Raw genomic sequence first — 19,775 nt, forward strand, 5'->3', positions numbered from 1 at the left:
ACCACGGCAAGTGGAAATCTGACTCTGCCAAGGAATTATATTGCCGTGAAAATCTCCGACGACAGCTTCTTGCTACTTCGCGCATAGGTCTCTGAGTTACGCGCGCTCGCTCTCGTTCTTTGTTTTTCTCGACACAACTGGTCGTGTCCTTCCTATTTCAACGTGTTGTTGCCTTTCTGCTGATTAGAACTTAAACGTTTTCTCTGCGGCGGAACGCAGTGACAAAGCAGAGAAATGTGTTTATGTTCGGAATTTGCATTTATGGCCGCAGTTTGATCCTCTAGGGATTTTACGCCACATCTCGGTATTTAAGCCTTGTCGCCTCTCGCGTTAGTCACTCGACACAGCCAGTTTTACCGCTCGCACCTTGCCGAGCTTAATTTTTCCTAGTATGCTGTTTACGTTTAGTCTCGTAGTTTACAGTGATGTAATTCGCTTTTTCTCCGCCACTACTTTATTTCTTGTATGTTAGCTTTTTTCTCGTCTCCAATAAACACAACTGGTCGTGTCCTTCCTATTTCAACGTGTTGTTGCCTTTCTGCTGATTAGAACTTAAACGTTTTCTCTGCGGCGGAACGCGGCAGTGACAAAGCAGAGAATTTTACTTCGTTACTGATTCTGGTTTTGAATGATAAAATCAGGGTTTTCGTTTGAGGCCGGAAGCCGGACGTTTCGTTTAGTTCTTTACCATTTAACGTCCGGTACTATAAACTTTAAGATTAGTGGACTTGTTTTTTGTTTCCTTTTCCTTTTTGTTGGGCTTGGGTATCCCAGGAAGCCATGGGCTGAAGAAACACAAGACAATCGTGCAATAAATCCTTCAAACTAAACAAAAAGTCATATCGCCTTATTTTGCAGGATTAAAAGGAACAATCTTTCTGATGGCATTTTAGTTGAGCGATAAGTTTAGTTTTCTTTTTTTTCTCCAGTCTCAAGAATGTAAACAGCTTTTCCGAGGGTTTCAGACCTTCTTGAGGGTTCGCTCCCAGTCCATCGGCCTTACAAAGGAAAATAGCCATGTCCGATACTTTTATTATCAAACCCAGTACTTTGAAAAGCTATCGAAAACCCTGACAAAATACATGAAATGTTCATATATTTGAACTGCGGAAATTAAAATACATGAGAGTTGGAGATTATCACAGTAAAGCAGAAACCTTCAAACGGGACTCAAACAAAACATGCGATTGCGTTGAACTGCTCCATCAAGTGAGCTATTAATTTTGCCAACTGAGGCCTGGGGCCAGTTTCTCGAAAGTCCCGAAAACTTTTCGGGCCCGAAAAGCGATCTGTGAAATTGCCAATCGCTTGTTTTGGAAAGCCGGTCTTTCGACATGTTTTCAAGGTAACAAAAAGAAAAATAACTGTGAAGTTTGACGAATTAAACCCTCTCCCTTCTTGAGATACAAAGGGAATTGTGACCCTCGAAAATGACCCGTAAAGTTTCGGGACTTTCGAGAAACGGGCCCCCTGGTCAATTGTGAGTTCAGCTTTTTTTCCCGCTTGAGGTGAATGAATGAACGATGAAGGATATATGGATTGTTCATGTATTTGAATTTTGAAAATGCGGAAATTGAAATACAGTAAGACTGGTTTTCACTAGCGACGCAAGCATAAGCATAAGAGGGCTTATTTCACCGTGAAAACGGCTTTGACGCAAGCATACCAAGCACAAGGATCAATTTTTTTCCTTTTCCTTGTGCTTACGCTTACGTCGCGTTCGCTTGCGTCGTGTGAAAACGATTCGCAGCATTTCAGTGATGGTATTTTTTACAGGTCACAGGTAACAGGTGGTTGCTTTATTAATACAGAAAGTATCCTAAACATGCATAAAACGCTAACTTAAGCCTAATGAGGCCTAAGGTTAGCTTTTATGAATGTTAATAGGATACTTTCTGCATTCATATTCTGCTATCATATTTATTGTTATGGCGTGATTACCTTCCTTTATTTTCATATCTTGTTTTTGTTTTGATGTATTCTAAAGTCGGAAAATTTGAAGGGAACACGTAGCACTGAAATGTTCTATGGGGAGGGAAGGGGGAACACACAGCACTAGTGCTCAGTGTTCGGGGGAACACAAAACGCTGTGACAACGGCTGTGGATCGGCCAATTAAGTTCGACGTCTGAATCAACTGGTGAACTTGTCTTCATTAGTGTTGGTCGAAACTCAAATTAAGTTCGGCTCATGAAGAGTACGGCACCGGGCCTAACTAACCGTGGCTCACTTCCTCGGGACAGTACGACCCTCACGCACGGCTGGTCAGAGGTTAGAACCAACAACGAGAGCTTAACAATATTTAGACATGCCTGAAAGCGGAGATGCTAAATATTTGTCTTTTTTTTTCCAGATATTGTTGTAACTACTAAATTCTCGTCACCATTAATAAGCCTGTTTTCTTGTGATTGTTCTTGCTTCTTCTACCGCTGCTCGTCACCATAATTTCGTCATACCTGTTACGCAACCAGTTAAACAGAGAAAATACGTACTTCCAAGCCAAAACACTCTAACCATAAAACTCATCTTGTACAAGGCTCGACAAAGGAAAAAACGAGGATTTTTAATTTTTTTTAATTCACAGCTTCACAATAGCAATGTTCACTTGCACAAGATTGACAGAAATTTCACGAAAGAATGGATGAAACAACAACAGATAGAGGTTAACTATCAATAGAGTTATTTCAGTAGAATTATGACTTAGAGTTAACGACTACCAAAATCCTGAATTCAGGATTTTGGAAACTTAACTCTGAACTCTACGACATAACTCTATGAAAATAACTCTAAAGAACAGCTGTCCCCCAACAGATGTAGAATTCGTCCTAAAAATACATGGTACATGGATGAAAATCGCCAAACGGGCGTGTCATGAAAACAATACCCAACTGTTTTGGGGTCCACTGACATGATACCTTGGGTGTTAAATTCATAATTTCTTTCACTAAACATTCCATTCTATAAATTGTCCTTGGTTTCCTCCGATACTTTGGCGGTATCTTCTGGTATCTTGCTGCTATTACGACCGCATAATAATATTGTTAAAATACATTTCTACACTCTGATTTGAAATTTTCCGGCTTTAGTGACGTACTTGACTCCTTTGAAAGGCTTGTATTTCTAAAATAAAGAGAAAGAGTTTTTCAACCGAGTGTCCAGTGTTTTCACAAGTGCTTTGATTTAGCACGGTTACACATGATGATTGGTTAGAAAATCGGGTCCCACATTTCCAGCCAATAAGAGCCATTGGCTAGAAAACTGGGTGCCATATTTTCAGACCAATAAGAACCAAAAGAAAATTCCCGCGCTTGGCGCCGGCTGCATGTCTTCATTATGATTGGCTCGTTTAAGAAGGCTGGAAATGGTTTTTCGCTGCGCGCGCGCGCGTAACCAACACACTAAGAAGCACGCATCAGCTGATTGAATCAAATTTCCGACTAGTTATCAAAAGTATGTTGGCGCGAACCCGAAATAAAACCTGCGGGAAAATATTGTCTTTATCTCGAAATTTTGCTCGGTGACCCATTTTGATTTTTTGCATCCGCGTATCATTCACGATGGCACTTCAAATAAAAAAGTTTCGGGGGAAGTTATCTAGTACAATTTTCTGTAAACTACAAAACGCAAGGCTGCTGCCTAAGAAAATTTTAAAGGGGCCCTCAGAGATAAACGCTGAGAACTTAGGAGCCCAACATATGAAGTGAAAGGTGTTGCTGTGAAAAATTAAGGCGCCCAGAGCTATTCTTTGGGAGCCCGAGGCTACCGGGCTCCTGTTAGGCAACAGCCTTGAAAACGCCTTTTTCGATCGATCTTAAATTTCGTCATACTCTCTAAGAAGTTAAAGGATTAAGGGAGATTTCCAACAAAGAAATAAAAACGGTAGGTCACCGACTTAGTTTCTCAGATAATTTTCAAAAACTGAAATTTAGAGAGCCTTTTTGTGTACATGTCGTGTTGCCATGGTAACTGATATGACGTCATAAGTACCCTTAAAGTATTACCCAACAATAAAGTGGCAAAGATATTTATAGTTTATCTACACTATGAAATATCCTTCTTTGGTATCTTTGATCGTTCCAAACACTACAGCAGCGAAAAACCCTTTCAAGCCTGCTTAATCGTCTGCGTCTGACGACCAAAGAAATTTCTCCAGTTCAGTATTGCGGAGAACAATTACTGGAAAACACCGAAAAGGATAAATTCTTGGTTTCTAATCAAATTCGAGTTCCAACCCGCGTTTTTCTTCATCATTTTATGGCCCAAGAGTCATAAAAATCAAGGCGCCGTAACGTTTAGTGCGGCCTGTGAAAACGACGTTGGAAAGACATCATTGAATAGAGCAGAAAAAACAAAGTTTTAAACTTTTAACGCTGCTGTGCATTATGGTCCATTGAATTGCCCAGTCATAGAGCACGTTCTCTCTAAAAGATATTGTAAGGCATGCAAAGCTAAATTTTATTATCTGCGAAGAATCAACACGGGCAGCTCTTGAGTGAACGCTAAGCTTGCATTTTAAAGTTTTTCGCGCCTTATATTTACCTCTCCATAAATATCCAGTCTGCTGACTTTCAGACTCGAAGCCGCCAGCTGTGCGATTTTGAATTGAACCTAAAAATTGTACGAAAAGAAGAAATGATTTGTGCGCCAGACAATAAAGCGGCATACAAGTAAACAAACATCCTTTCGAACTCAAAATAATTACATCAGACCTTGGATTATCCACATGGTAACGTTTCGAAATACCTTAGTAATTGCTTGTAAAACCCTGATGAAGAAAGGCAACTGGTGCCTTTCGAAATATTACTTTTCCAATATTCCTTCACCGTTCAATCCGCTTTGCTCCTTTTCGTTTTTGTACAAGAAAATGACCATTGACAATATTAACATTCTTTCGATATTCATATTTACCAATCACTGGAACAAAAGAACCGTTTGATTAGACAACCAATCAACCTGTACGATGTGGTTGGAACAATAATGACGACAGCTGAAGTAACGGAGAACGTCGCTATACTTACCGATATCGTGCAGGATTCATCGGGAGGTGGGACACCAGTTTGGAGTGACATCTAGAAAGAGTTAGCAAATCAATAAGGAAGGATACAAGCGATGTTGTAGAGGCAGTCAAGCAAGCGCAGAGCTAGGGACGCAGCGCAATGCCACAGCTCCTACAAGTTTTCTATTGCTAAGAGGTTGAGCTCCTTTACAAGCAAGGATCGTAAGGCCATTCGAGTCAGTTTTCGGTTTGGAGCTCTGAGATTTCTCTTCGTGTGAGTGATTCCGGATGAAGTTATCCTAGACTACGCTAACCGTCCCTTTGAACAACTGGGGTCAGGTGTGCAGCCTCTCTATGTCACGCTCCTCGACTGGAATGAAGATGCGGCTTGACTGACTTTGAAAGAACTGTTGGTAGTCTGCGTAAAGTTATCACCACTACAGTGCCGCCGCCGAAACAGATGCCACGAACCTCTTTACAACCACTAATTTGATTGATGAAGGAGTTAAGTTTCTAAAGAAATTGCGGTGCCCCGTCGGTGGGGAAGTGAAATACAGGAACGGGATTATCAACTGGCAAGAGAAAATTAAGGAGACAGAGAGGGAATCGCCCAGTCTAGCCCTTGGGATATGTTGATTCCAGTTGGGTTGTTTTCAGATGTCACAAAAAACGGAAGTGTGTCTCCCAAGACGTCCGCAAGGTCAGAAGAATTCCAGGTGGAATTACGGTTTGTTGAGGAACACGACTTTCAGAGGTAAGGAAATTGGTACATCTATGCCCCAAAACCCGGAGTGGGAGATAGATTTCACAATTTCTTGTATAATCTAAGGGCTGCCTTGTTGGACGAAGAATAGGATTCCGAAAGCCATTACGCAACGCCAGATGAATTCATATGACGTCATGCTTTACAATAGTGACGGACCTCTCGGGAAACACGCGTCCGATCTTAAATTGACTTTTGTGAAATTAACGTATCCCGGCCAACGCCCTACACTCCCTCTCTCCCTCATTTCCTGTTGCAAGTGATAAATGACCACCGTAAAGAAATTGGAACGTTGATCTTTCCCGCATTTGCCCTTCGTCGGAAGGTATAGGAGACAGCTCTACTGTGTTATGGTTAGGCTTCATTGTTTCCGTTGTATATTTTTTGTGCCAATTGTTTTCTCAACCACTAAAAAGAACCGCCGTAAGAGCTGTGTACTGACCCCACCGAAAACTCTGGAAATACATTGTGTAGTGTCTCCATAATTCCGGAGACTTGCGACTCTCATAACAAAATGAAGGAAGAAAATTAACTTACGTTTCCTCTCAGATTGGGCAGCTTCTGGGGTAGTATTTTACCTATCTATAACAAATTTCAAAGATTCTTGTCACACAAGAGGCTATTTCTCCTTCTGAGTGAATAAAGTCCCACCTAGTTGCTTCCTTTTCATGTGTATTACTAAGTAATCACATGATTTTTCTCGTGCAATTTGGAATAAATAAGCACTTGTAAATCACACTCGCCCATAATTTTGTTCGTCATTGAAAAACATTTACTCGTGCTTATTTATTCCAAATTGCACTCGAAATCATGTGATTATCTATATAATTTCATGTACAATTGTACATAGGCCATAATTTGAACTAGAAAAACAAGGAGCAGTCACTAACACAACAGTATACGAAAAGGAGGTTAGTAGTACTATTTATTTTAACTCTACAATCCTGGATAAAAAGTAATTGAGACCTTTCTCAAGTTTAGTGCTCTTAGACAATAACTACAATAAAAGCCCAATGTTGTTTATGGAGAAGTGCAAATAACCAAGGTATCGCACAACATTTTTTTTGGGGGGGGGGAGTAGTGTTCACAACTAAGATTTATTTTGTTGCATTAAAATTGTTTAGATAAGGATAAATATTAAATAGAAATAGAGCAGCAAAATTTCCCAAATGGCCATACTGGACTTAGAATACAGTTTGCTTTAATAGAACTTTACATAATAGTGCACAGACTATCTGATAGGCATAGCAAAACTATTCACAAATACTTTGGAAGGAATTGAAAATAAACTTACATCCCAGACAAGTTCTTTCTTGACAGGGTCAAATGAACAGCTACCAACTGCAACAAAAATGTGTTGTGGCTTAAACGTGGCTTCAATTATTAAGTGACGAGTGAAATTAGGGAATATTTCACACACGTTTTGTCCAAAATCAAACAATACTCAAGTGAGATTATTCCCTAATTTCATGAGTATACCATTTGATTAGCTATTAATATCATGGGTGAAAAACTACTCCTCTCTTACTTAAACCTGGACGCCATTTTGGCACTGCAGGAAAAGATGCCATGGCAACATGTAATGCTAAAATTTTGCACCAAAATTATTAAGGAGTAATTTGTCACCCCTGATATTAGAGAAATAATAATACAACATGAGAAGCAAATCTGAGTGAATAATAATGAGAGTGGGCTATGGATTAATAAGGAAAATTTATTACAGATTGCTAGGGACAATTGGAAAGTTAATCTAAATTGTGAAATACATGTCTGAAATAGATGGTAACATTTGAAGTGTGTCCGGATTTACATATGGGATACACTGGTTCATGTACATGTGATTGTTGCCCTCATGAACTAGATTCCTTACACCTACAGTGTATGTTTCAAATGTCTTCATTTAATGCAAGAATTGCAACTGACCGGACCTAATGTACATTGAAAACGGCCCAGTGAAACTTGGCACTGAAGCAACACTGTTATTTATAATCACAAATGGTTTTGCATCTTACCCGAGGGAGTAAGGTTGACATTTAACACTTGTTTTGGAAATGGAACCGTGACAACCACATCCTCCACCTACCAATGAACAAAAGCAACAAAGCACACTTCAGCAAACATATCATTCTTGTACTGTATTTTGTTGTTGTCATTGTTGTTGCAATAATTGGTGTATATCACCCCTTCCTAGCAAGTTCAACACAGGCCAATTCTTTCTTCCATTTGATGATGGTCTTGTTATAAGAACGAAAAACATCTTTTACAATTATTATTTCCCTGTTTGTTGTGCATTTCTTGCTTATACTTATATTGTAAGTTACCAAGATGTTTCCAGTTTTTTTTTGTTATCATGTTGCATTTTCTTCATTTGTCAGCGGAAAAAGGCCACTTGAGTAAAGCAAGTTACTGTAATATGCCCAAAACACGTGCGGGTGTTTCATCAGGGTTTCCAAACACAGAGAAACAGATGAAAGAATGACGCCATAGGCGGAGTGCAAGTATTGTCATGGTAACGAACACGATTAACTAATAAAACGTGAGCTTCGTCCTCATTGTAAGATACTTTTGTGCTTCAATAATTATAATTCTTCTCTACTACAGTCTGTATGTACATTAACATTTTTATTGCAAAACTTTACATTATCATGATTTGCTTTTCATAACTTCCATATCTTATTTCATGTTACACAACATGCAAGCTTTAGCGGTTGGTCACCACTTTTTCATCATTGCAAAAATTAAATGAATAAAACAAGTTGTTTTAAATCATTCTGGACATTTCATCAATATCAATGTAATAAACAGAACATTACATGGACGCTTGGGGATAAGAATTTTCTCTTCTCGTGCTGAAAGTATCTCTCACTCATTTGCTTCGCTCACTCGTGAGAGATACATGTACTTTCAGCACTCGAAGATAAAATTGGTATTCCCGTGCGCCCATGTAATATCTTCTAAAGATATATCTGATGCATGCAAATTTCCCATGATTTCCACAAATCTTGTTTGGTCGATTTTCTTGATGTAAATGCTTTATTCTATGTGTAAGTACTAAACCAATGCAATGATGAGCAAACTTGTCTGGCGTTAGACAGAGTATAATCTATCAAATCTCACTCCCAGGAGTCAATGGGGTAACACAGAATGCTCTTGTTAAATGAATACCATAGTTTAAAATACTAGTTGCGTCACATAACCACTTGGCTTAACAGCAAGCACACTTCCTCTTCTTCTCACCTTTCGATTGCAATGTAAGTGCACATGCCTAAAGGTCTGAATGAAAAAGGGGCTGTTCATAGCCTGCTGACAAAAGCCATCTACCCAAGCAAGGAGATAGTTACCTCCACTTTGTAGCTTCTTTAAAACTAAATTTATCACAGATTTTAAAGTGGTACTACGACCAAAAAACGATTTCTTTTTTTTCTTTGGATTTCAAAACTATGTTAACTAAACACTAAATGATCCAAGTTTTAAGTTCTGATTTTAAAAAAACACCTGTCTATTTTAACTGCAATTTTCTTATTTATTGGTCCGCCATTACTAACTTTAAAATCTTGAGAGAGCTGGGTCGAGGAGAAAATGACGTCAAAGACTCACTAGTTTAAGAATGCAATGCGTGTGTACGCGGTTGAATTAATATGCAGCACGGGAGTTTCGGGCTTTCAGACTTTTAAACCCGTGTTTTGCATATATAATAAATTGCGTTTACACGCTGAAATTTTAAGCTAGTGAGTAAATGACGTCATTTTCTCTAGATCCAACCCTCTGATGCCCAATCGGTCAGTTGTGAACGTGAGTAATGGCGGACCGTGAAATCCAAAACTTACACTCAAAATAAACAACCTTTGGATAAAACTCAAAGCTCAAAATTTTGCCAGTTGGGTGTTAAGCGAACACGCTTTCAAAATTTGAAGAAAAAAAGGATATGATTTTTTGATCATAGTACCACTTTAAGGTAATAATTATTATCATGATAAAATATCTTATTTTAACTTCATGAATTTAATTTATTTTCTACTGTTTTATTATTTTTTAAAATCAATATGAATTTACAGTTCATGTGATGCCACAAGATTTTTAACCAGCTTAAGTTATTTTATTATTTCACTATTAGGCCATTTTATCATATTTGGTCAAGAGAATGCGCAAAATATGAGACGGTAATACACTGTAGTGTCCTGGTTTGACCGGTTCAGAACAGAGCAAATACGGACGGAACGGGAGATTTTCAATGAACGAAATTGTTTTCAACATGATACAAAGCCTGAGAATTATGTAAGCTTGTCATCGCTTGTCACTTGTCATTTCGTTTAATCATACAATCAATCAAATAAAGGACATTTGGCTGGCTTTCTGTGCTGTTTACTGTACATAGTTCACAAGCACCCTGAAGGACAGATGATGCATTTTTTTTAGAAACGCTCTTACTAAATTAAATAAAATTGAAGCAAAATAACACCTTTTTGTATAGTGGAACAATAAATCTCTTATTCAATGGTTTAACACATACATGTACTGGTAATACTCGCAACATTTTGCTCATTGCTCATATTTTTCCTTGCCCCTGCGGGGCTTGGAAAAATACTACGCAACTCACAAAATATCCATGCGTATTATTAATTATGTTAAACCATCAAATAAGATGTATTAACGTACAGTAGCTGTACATTTAAAATCAGCCTATCAATACCACACACCAATTTTCCCATTGTCTGTTTAGGGCCAACAGTGAGGTCAAATCTCCCAGAACCTCCCTGCAACAAATATATATAAAGGCATTAACCCAGTTCGTAGACTAAGTACAAAAAGCATCACATTGTACATGTACATGTAGACAGATGATCCTTGTTTGAAAAAGGGAATTTCTAGAGATCAACCCCGCTGTGCAAGAGAGAGTGAACAATTTATAACATTAAATTTTGTTAACCACTCATTTAACATATAGTGAAGTAATGTACAAGTCCTGCCAAGATTATTCCTGTGTGACACAAAGGCCTTAGTTAGCAAATAAAAAGCCATGGTAAAACTTCAACAAATTTGGCACAACTACAATTATAATGATTCGAATTGCACAGGAAACGCGACAAGAGGTGGTAACTGTACTTAAACCATGGAGCTATTTATAGATAATAAGTGATGTTAGAGATAATAATGATGGTTTGCTAATTTTCACACAGTACTGTAAGTTGCTCTTTTCACCGCCACAATCTCCCTTTTAAGGCCAATCAATTCTACACATGCACGCTACAACTTGAAGGAATTATTCAAATTTCCTTTTACCTCCTGGTAAGTTATCTGGGGTTTTGCATAAACTGGGATAGCAACAGTTCTATGAAGGAAAACATGGACATCATGATGAGAGATCAAATATACTTTCTGACAATAGACAGTATTACTGATGTACACTGCATGTTCATTGTACCACACGAACCATTAGTTCTTTTAGGCAACCTTTCTACATGTACAAGACTACGTGCAATTACGTGTGTACACGTAAAGTATCACAAGCAAGTTGTGGCTATTATGGATATTAAATTTTAAAGCATAACATGAAGCTTTTATAATAAGGTACACTGTTGGCAACTCACATGCACAAAACAACATTCTGGACACATCACCTGAATTCCTAAATAGTAAACTTGCTTTCAGTTAATAAATGATGAGCTGTGTTTTCACTGATCTCATTAAGTAAACTTGCTCATTTGTCACTGTAACTTGAGTTGAGTGTCCTTCGGGGAAAAAAATTAATACGTACACATGCTAATTATTTTCAATAAATTCCTAACAAACAATTCAGAAGAAAGCTTAATAACTGTAGTTTACCATAAAAATAATAGTTTAAGTGAATTTTCCGTTTAGTACACCCAAGTGTTAGGAGTCAGTAAGACATCAAATCACCGCGGGGTTCTTCTACTGTATTTTATATTGGGTATCGGATGCCATATCACAAGCAAAATGACTGCACAGCTTTATTCACAAGGAATCAATCTGTTCAATAACAGCGTGTCAGGCTTTTTTGATACAGTGTATCTAGATATCCGCATCCAAAGTTGGAGTAGCTGAAAATATGTGAGACTATAATGTTGCGTAAATGGACACCACAGGAAAAAAGTAATATCTTGATTTCAGATCTGAATTTCCCGACACACTTCCGTTTGTCATTACATTTATCTCTGGAAGGTTTTTCACATCTCACCGGCTCCCGACGCTTACTAACAGGAAAACTCTGTTAAACTATATTTTATTGTAAAACACATTTACTTAGCTTTCTTCTGATGTATAGTTTGTTAGGATTTTATTGAAAGTAGCAATTTTTTTTCCCAAAGGACACGTGCAAAGGTGGGAAGTATAACCTTAAGTTCTCCCCAATGTATCTGTCCATACATGTAGATTATGTGGTAACAAACAAACGAAGGGGGTATTTTCTAGAGAAACTGCGGTGAGTGAAACACGAAAACTTGGTTTAATTAATTTACCGAACAAGTTGATAAAGGTAAATCAACCACTATAATAAGAAAGATTTGCGAGTGCCAGCCTTTCATCAATTCTCAAGTTTTCATAATAATATTATTATGGTGATACCTACACATGTAGCTGTTAGAGAACTCGCCTCCCAACAACGCCGCCTGGGTTTGATTCCCAGACTTGGCATCAGATAATATGAGTTCAGTTTGTTGGTTCTCTACTCTGCTCTGAGAGATTTTCTCCAGTTGAGCACTCTGGTTTCCCCTTTCCTCAAAAACCAGCCTACGTAATTGATTTGATTTATTTCAATCTGTACAGTTTCCCCAATCAGTGCCCCAGAACCAAATACAGATTTAAAGATGGTGCCTACTATTGCTATTGCCCAAACGTTCTGCGCATCTCGAGATACTCGGATTTCTTATCGGCGGTGCTTATTAATACAGGGATATTTTTGTTCGGTTCAAAACTTTGCGGAGAAAGCAGAACTTACATGTAGCAAGTGCTCTTGATATCCAAAAAGACAATTGGGGGTAACTGCGCATTTTTCAGAGATAATTAAGCTTCCATTTGGAAAAGAATGCCACACATTGCTTTGTATTTTAAATCTTTTTACAAAATATTGTTGATTAATTATCTTCCGAAAATGCGTGGTTACCCCCAATTTTCTTTTTGGATTTCAATAACACTTGTTAAGATCTGCTTTTCCCGCATAGTCAGTAAACCGCGCAAAAATACCTTTGAATTAGTAGGCACCGTCCTTAACACTTTAAAGTTCAATTGTATTCTCAGGGGAAGGGTAGTACAGTAAGCATAAAACCTCTTTCACACACACAAATCTTAAGACCTCTTTTATCTCACCTACCCAGTTGTGATGTGGTAAGATAGGAGTCTATAATTTCCATCAGGAGGCACAAAGGACAAGATTTTCTCACTCTACAAAAAGAATCATCGGAGTGGTTTATAAAATGCTTAACCTCCAGCCGCTCACTTTAATATAACCAATGGCTAACTATTGTGCTTCTCCTAAAGTGAAAGGCATTTCACCTTTGTTGCTTGAAGCAACGTCAACACTTCAGTTTCTCACAGAATTGTCTTCTACAAAAGGCTTTCAATTTGTCCTCCTGGCTAGACGTTTTTAAATATTGAGTTACTCTTCATACTCACTTCCCATCTTTTTAATCTCACACAAGGGTGAAAACTGGGATCCTCTAGCAACCTTGAATTCACAAAAGATAAGGACAAATCTGGCATTCCTGACAGTTTACAACAGGAGTCAATCTGTGAAAAAAGGTACAGTAGGTCTGTGTCGACTCAAACTTGTGTAAAGGAGAAATTAAAATAGTCCTTTCTTAAATTATGTTAGAAAAGATTCAAAGACACTAACCACTCCCTGGATTTCTGTAAATACAGTTGAACCCTGTTAAGAGAAAATAGCAAGGGATGATTGCTGTGTATAAGAATACATACATGTACATAAAAAACAAAAATGTTTACTCACATGTTTGTCAATAATGCAGTCAATTTCCTCAACAACATCAAAATAAACCTGCAAGAAAGAACACCAAGTTAATCTCTGGACAGAATCTTTGCATATTTGAATGATAAATATAACTTACATGTACATTGTATAAAATTTCAAACATTAAATTGATAACATTAATAATTTAATGGTTGTTACAATGATAATTAATACTACTAATAATAATTTATTCCATAATAAAATAGAAATACCTCATTGTGTGTATATTTTACTCCTGTTCGTCTCCAAGGCACATTAGATAATTGACCAGTGGGTAAATGAGAGCTAACACTGTTTAAGACAAGAAAAGATAAATATTTTGAAAACCCGCTCGTCAGCTGTGACTTTTGGAAAGGAATTTTGCCTACATTAATTAATTAAGGACGGTGCATACTAATTAAAGATATTTTTGCCCCAGTGTGTGATTATGCAAGAAATGTAGATCTTAACAAGTGTTATTGAAATCCAAAAAGAAAATTGGGGGTAACCACGCATTTTTCAAAGATAATTCATGAATAATATTTGTAAAAAGCTGTAAAATACAAAGCAATGTATGGCGTTCTTTCTCAAATTGAAACTTAATTATCTCTCAAAAATGCATGGTTACCCCCAATTTTCTTTTTGAATACCAAGTCTTAGAGTACTTATTAAGATGTACTTTCTCCGGATAGTTTTGAACCGCGCAAAAATATCCCTGTATTAGTGAGCATCGGCGATAGGAAATCCGAGTATCTGGAGATGTGCCGAACGTATGCGCAATAACAATTATAGTAGGCAGCGTCCTTAAGAGTCACTGAGCTCCAATGCAATAATTATTTTTTGAGCAGTAATTCCTAAACCAGTCTATAAAAGAGGAGTTTCAGTAAGCTCAGAGTCAAACCAGGTGAAGCATAATTATATCCCCACTGATGACAAGATCGATACATGCACATGTACCGGTACTACATGGGTGTGTTCCTGAACAATGAATGTATATAATCTCTGTGGATGATGGTGACAACAAGTGCTCTCATTGATATAAACAAAAGGTGCCATCACATTTAATTTTAAATCAAAACAATAAAATTATAACAATTGCACTCGAAACTTAAATCACAAGTCCTACATGTACATGTAGTAAAGTAGGGCTGGCCTGAGCAATAAATTTGTGAAGCACCCACAACAAATTTATAAGAACTCTTGCCTATCATGTCAACTGTGTATGTGACCAGGGATCATTTTTGCAACTTGGCAATATAATTAAGCTTCACTTAATTGATAAGTTATATCAATGGCCACTTCAAACAACATACAGTGTATTCATATGAAGTTACCGGCAGAATCCACTTCATGTACAATGTACATCTTGAAATGACCTGGTTTGCTTGTAATCTGAGACTAAAAGTTATTGTATTCACCATAGATCAATGACACAATCATTGCATTGCTAAAATTATCTTCATGGTCCTTACATGTACATTATATGATATGGCTGTATCCCAAAAAAGCAGCTTGACTTACTGTGATCCACCAGTTACTGTATTGACCACTTGTCTGACAATGCTGGGAGGATTTATGAGTTCCCGCAAGATGTTAGGCTCTGTTGCTAAGGGAAAACCATTGTCCAGCATCTCCTCAAGTAACTACATGTAACAAAGCAAAGTAGTAGTAATAATACAATGTACCGGTAATTATTTTATAATAATAATAATAATAATAATAATAATAATAATAATAATAATAACAGTGTTCTCACCAGGCCGCGCCATTGCGGGATTCCCGCAGTTTCAAAACAAATGACGCACTAAGATGATATAAAAGGGCCATCAGGGCGCAAAGAAGAAAAACAAAAGCTAAAAAGAAAATCCAATGTCTAAAAATCAGTCATACTCGAGGTTCGATCGAGCGATCAATGATTCCTATAACAGGCATTATGATTGGCTGGGCGTGTGAACACATAAGCCAATGAGCGGCGTTGTTGCATTTAAGAATACACGTGCTTGAATTGTCCGCCATATTTGTTTATGAATATTTCATTTGTGCGTTAATTTATGGAAAACAGAAAAAAAACAAGGAAGTTTGGATTCTTTTTTCTGTAGTAAAGCGAAGCAGCCAAAATTGCAGTTAAATGAAGAACCTGATAACGTCAAAGAAACAGGAACACCAGTAGAAGCCGAGAAACTGACGCAAAGAAGGTTCCAGCAATCGTGGAAAACAAAATACGTATGGCTTAAATATGACGAGGCTTCATTTTTGGAGCTTGGACACTCACACATCAAAATTTAACAACTTAAATTGTTTTGTATTCATTTTATTCACATATTGACATTCTACAGCAATTATATATGTATATAAAGTAAAGTACAGTGTGTTATTAAAATAGACCAATTCGGCTAACTCAATGTTGTACCCAATTCAAATCTCTCGGGGTTAAGATTCTTTGTGTGTTGAATTTGCATGACAATGAAGCATTCACATTTAAATGAGATGGAAATACTTGGAACAAAACGTTTTATTCCCAAAAGATTTGAATTGGGTACAACATTGAGTTAGCCGAATTGGTCTATTACTTTCAGTAATGATGAGACTGTGGTCAAAGATAACGTTGTTAAGCTGTCTACCAATACCGTCTACCAATACATTTGAATTCCATAACGACCCAGTCTATCTCTCAAATGACCCACTTTTTTTGTCTTAATGGGCCCCTCGACCCCAAGATGCAAAATCCTGGTGAGAACACTGTAATAATAATAATAAATTTTATTTATCTTGGGACACTATACACATGTACATAATTAGAAATCAAGTCAAACACTGGTTTTTGAGGAGAGGAGAAAACTAGAGTGCCTGGAAAAAAACCACTTGGAGTAGAAAAGAAAACCAACAAACTCAACACACATGAGGCAGAGCCTGGGAATTAAACCAGGGCCACATTGGTGGGAAGCATTAGTGCTGCCACCTTCACACCATACACGTAAATGACAGTTTTAACTGTTGAGGATTATTTTTAATTAGTAGTCCATATGTAGTACAAAAATAATAAATAAATACATGTATAGCCTTCCTTAAAGTCACAAATGGTACAGTAGTGGTAGTGGTAGTGGTAGTGGTAGTAGTAGTGGTAGTGGTAGTGGTAGTGGTAGTAGTGGTAGTGGTAGTGGTAGTAGTGGTAGTGGTAGTGACCTAGTGGTAGTGGTAGTGGTAGTAGTAGTAGTGGTAGTAGTTACTCCTGTGTCAGTTAGAGCAATCCATAGTCTGCTTACGGGCAAGTGGCCCATTACACCGGAGCTTATTCCCAGTTTCTGTAGCATGAAGTGCCTAGGAGTATTTCTACGCACCCACTCCTCCTGGATGGGATGGTAGTCTATTGCAGGGCTACACCCAGCATTAAATTCGCCGGTACCATTTTATACACCAGGGTGGAGAGAGGCACCATGAGAGTAAAGAGTCTTGCCCAAGAACACAACACAGTGTCCCTGTCTAGGGCACAAACCCGGACCACTCTCTCGGGAGTCGAATCCATGGAACAGTCCTATAATTCTCACCTCAAATACAATAACAATATGTTCTTTGATGGATGTCTCAGTACAACTGTTGAAGTATTCTGTAAAGGTATCCACCACTCTGTGCAAAAACTCAATAACAAACAGTGGGGGCACTGAGGAAAAAACAATAATATTTAACAAAAAATTAATAATTATTAATCATGCAGTATCACTTTTAGAAACAACTTTTACTACTTTTATGAACACATGATCAGTAACACATTTTTTCCCCCAAAAAAGAAAAAAAATTAATAAATTAATAAAACAACAACGTCAACAAAGGAGACGCTTCCTAATTGAGTGGTTGGGTGTGCTGACACAGTGTAACATTCGTGGGCGGCCTGTGCATGTTTCAAGTGCAAGAAATCAAGAAAAGAGGTTGTCGGTCAGTTCCAAATCGAAACGTCACTGACAATAGCATCCAGCATGCCGAGCATTTTGAGATGTCACAATAAATAGTATATTTTCGTCATTTGGTCCCGTGGTTTTGGATCTGACTTCAACAAACTACAAGGTAAGATCAATCTCTTCTTGGATCAAAGCCTGATGAGGAAAATATCAATTTACTATTGCTAGAGCTTTTGTCCAAACACAATGCCTACGATTCCTGGAGCTTTGGCAACACCTGTGATGTCCAAACAGCACATTCTATCATATTGTTGCTGTCACAAATCTTGAAAATGAAACTACCGGTACTCAATGAAATGAAATAAGTCGCACTAGGCACAAATAGAGTGAAATGAGTCATGGTACTCATTTTTATTATTCCTTGTGCTCAGTCACATGAAATGAGACTCGTCGAATGAATGAGACGAGTCCTTGTACTCCATGGCTAATTGAGCACAATAACCCATTGCGGCCACGTACCAGTTGAACATTGCTAACGAAAGGAGAATGAATCAAAAGTTTCAATGTGGATTTCGTCCACAAGTACCGGTAATTTAGAGTAAGAAATCAACTCCCCATACATGTATTCAGTCAGGGAGTAAAATGATTAAGATGCCTTATGGAAACCGATATCACAGGTGCCTACATGTACATTGTATAAAGGCCTCAAGGCGACGCACCATAATCTATGATTACTGCTAGTAAATATAGAGTTTTATTCCCAGACTTACAATTATATTATTAATATTTTAGTTTATTATATAGATATTGATGAAATACCAGGATTTCTCCTTTTACTAAAAAATCATATCTTCACCGCGCGCAGTGAACGTATCATTTTTATCTTTCACATGTGAGGATATATCTGTTACAGTAGTCATGGTAACGAACACGATTAGCCAATAAAACGCGATCTTCCTCTTTATTGTACGATACTTTTGTGCTTTAATATAATTCTTCTCTACTACATTAACATTTTTATTGCAAATTTTACATTATCATGATTTGTTTTTCATAACTTTCATATCTTGTTTCATGTTACACAACATGCGTGTTTTAGTGGTTGGTGAACAATTTTTCATCATTTCGAAAATGAATAAAACAATTTGTTTTAAATATAGACATTTCATTAATATCTATATAATAAACAGAACATTACATGGCCGCTTGGGGATACGAATTTTATCTTCTCGTGCTGAAAGTATTTCTCACTCGTTCGCTTCGCTCACTCGTGAGAGATACTTTCAGCACTCGAAGATAAAATTCGCATCCCCGCGCGGCCATGTAATATCCTCTATTTATACTGACAATTATTACTGTCAGTGGTAATTCTGGTATATTGTACTTAATAAATTATTGCCATAAATTATTACTGGTACATAGTTGTGGTGGTGTGATGTGCCACTATAAAAAAGATGGTGATACCAGTTGCTAAGCAGAAAGCAAAAGATGATACCCAAAGATGACATTCTAGCAAGCAAGCAACAGGCATATTAAATCATCTGTCATATGGGCATATTACACGATAAATTATTATTAATTTATTATTACCACGAATGGTTGAATTATGGCATTGAATCACTACAGCTGTTCATTGTCAAGCTTACATTTGTACAAACCTGAGTTTGACAAAGAATCTAGATCAACAGTCAATGACAAAATGTGTGTTTGGGGCACTTGCTTCAGAGGGCCACAGATTCACCTTCCATTATAATTTATTCCTCCCCCCTTCCCCCTTACAATGTTGGTACACAAACATAATTTAGTGCTACATTGCCCAATAAAGCAACATTGTAAGGGGGGAGGACAGTGTTTATGAAGTTTTTGTTGGGGGGAGGGGAGTGTTGATGAAGTTTTTGTTTTCTATTGTGGAAAAGGGGTCAGTGTCCCAAACATTTTGATGAAGTGTAGCTAACCAAGGGAAATAAAAGATTATTGGTACAGGCTCAATGGGTAGAAGAGGATCCAACTGGTGTTTATTAAATGGAGGTCCAATCATGGCTGAAACCATGATTTTCAGTTGTTCTGTTGCATTATAGTCAAGCAATGATATCATTGTACCATAATTTTTATTGTGGTTGCTCCAAGCTGTGTACGAAGAAGGGCTTCAGGATTTTGCTTT

At 37.6% G+C, this 19,775-nt stretch overlaps 1 protein-coding gene across 1 annotated transcript in view; it reads right to left on the minus strand.

Annotated features, from left to right (window-relative positions):
• Positions 1-2,540: 2,540 nt before the first annotated feature.
• Positions 2,541-19,775, minus strand: part of LOC137993552 (AP-3 complex subunit mu-1-like) — a 21,317-nt gene continuing 4,082 nt past the window's right edge. Inside the window, exons 4-18 of the mRNA XM_068839476.1 lie at positions 17,267-17,379; positions 15,243-15,364; positions 13,955-14,033; positions 13,722-13,769; positions 13,608-13,640; positions 13,388-13,501; positions 13,086-13,156; positions 11,039-11,087; positions 10,456-10,512; positions 7,771-7,837; positions 7,053-7,099; positions 6,296-6,340; positions 5,018-5,068; positions 4,539-4,607; positions 2,541-3,119 (exon numbers count right to left, since the gene is read on the minus strand). Coding sequence (XP_068695577.1) covers positions 3,054-3,119; positions 4,539-4,607; positions 5,018-5,068; positions 6,296-6,340; positions 7,053-7,099; positions 7,771-7,837; positions 10,456-10,512; positions 11,039-11,087; positions 13,086-13,156; positions 13,388-13,501; positions 13,608-13,640; positions 13,722-13,769; positions 13,955-14,033; positions 15,243-15,364; positions 17,267-17,379 — 1,031 coding nt within the window. The 3' untranslated portion in view covers positions 2,541-3,053. The remainder of the gene's footprint in view (positions 3,120-4,538; positions 4,608-5,017; positions 5,069-6,295; positions 6,341-7,052; positions 7,100-7,770; positions 7,838-10,455; positions 10,513-11,038; positions 11,088-13,085; positions 13,157-13,387; positions 13,502-13,607; positions 13,641-13,721; positions 13,770-13,954; positions 14,034-15,242; positions 15,365-17,266; positions 17,380-19,775) is intronic.

This window comes from Montipora foliosa, chromosome 2 (genome assembly GCF_036669935.1).
Source record: "Montipora foliosa isolate CH-2021 chromosome 2, ASM3666993v2, whole genome shotgun sequence".
NCBI classification, from domain to species: domain Eukaryota; kingdom Metazoa; phylum Cnidaria; class Anthozoa; order Scleractinia; family Acroporidae; genus Montipora; species Montipora foliosa.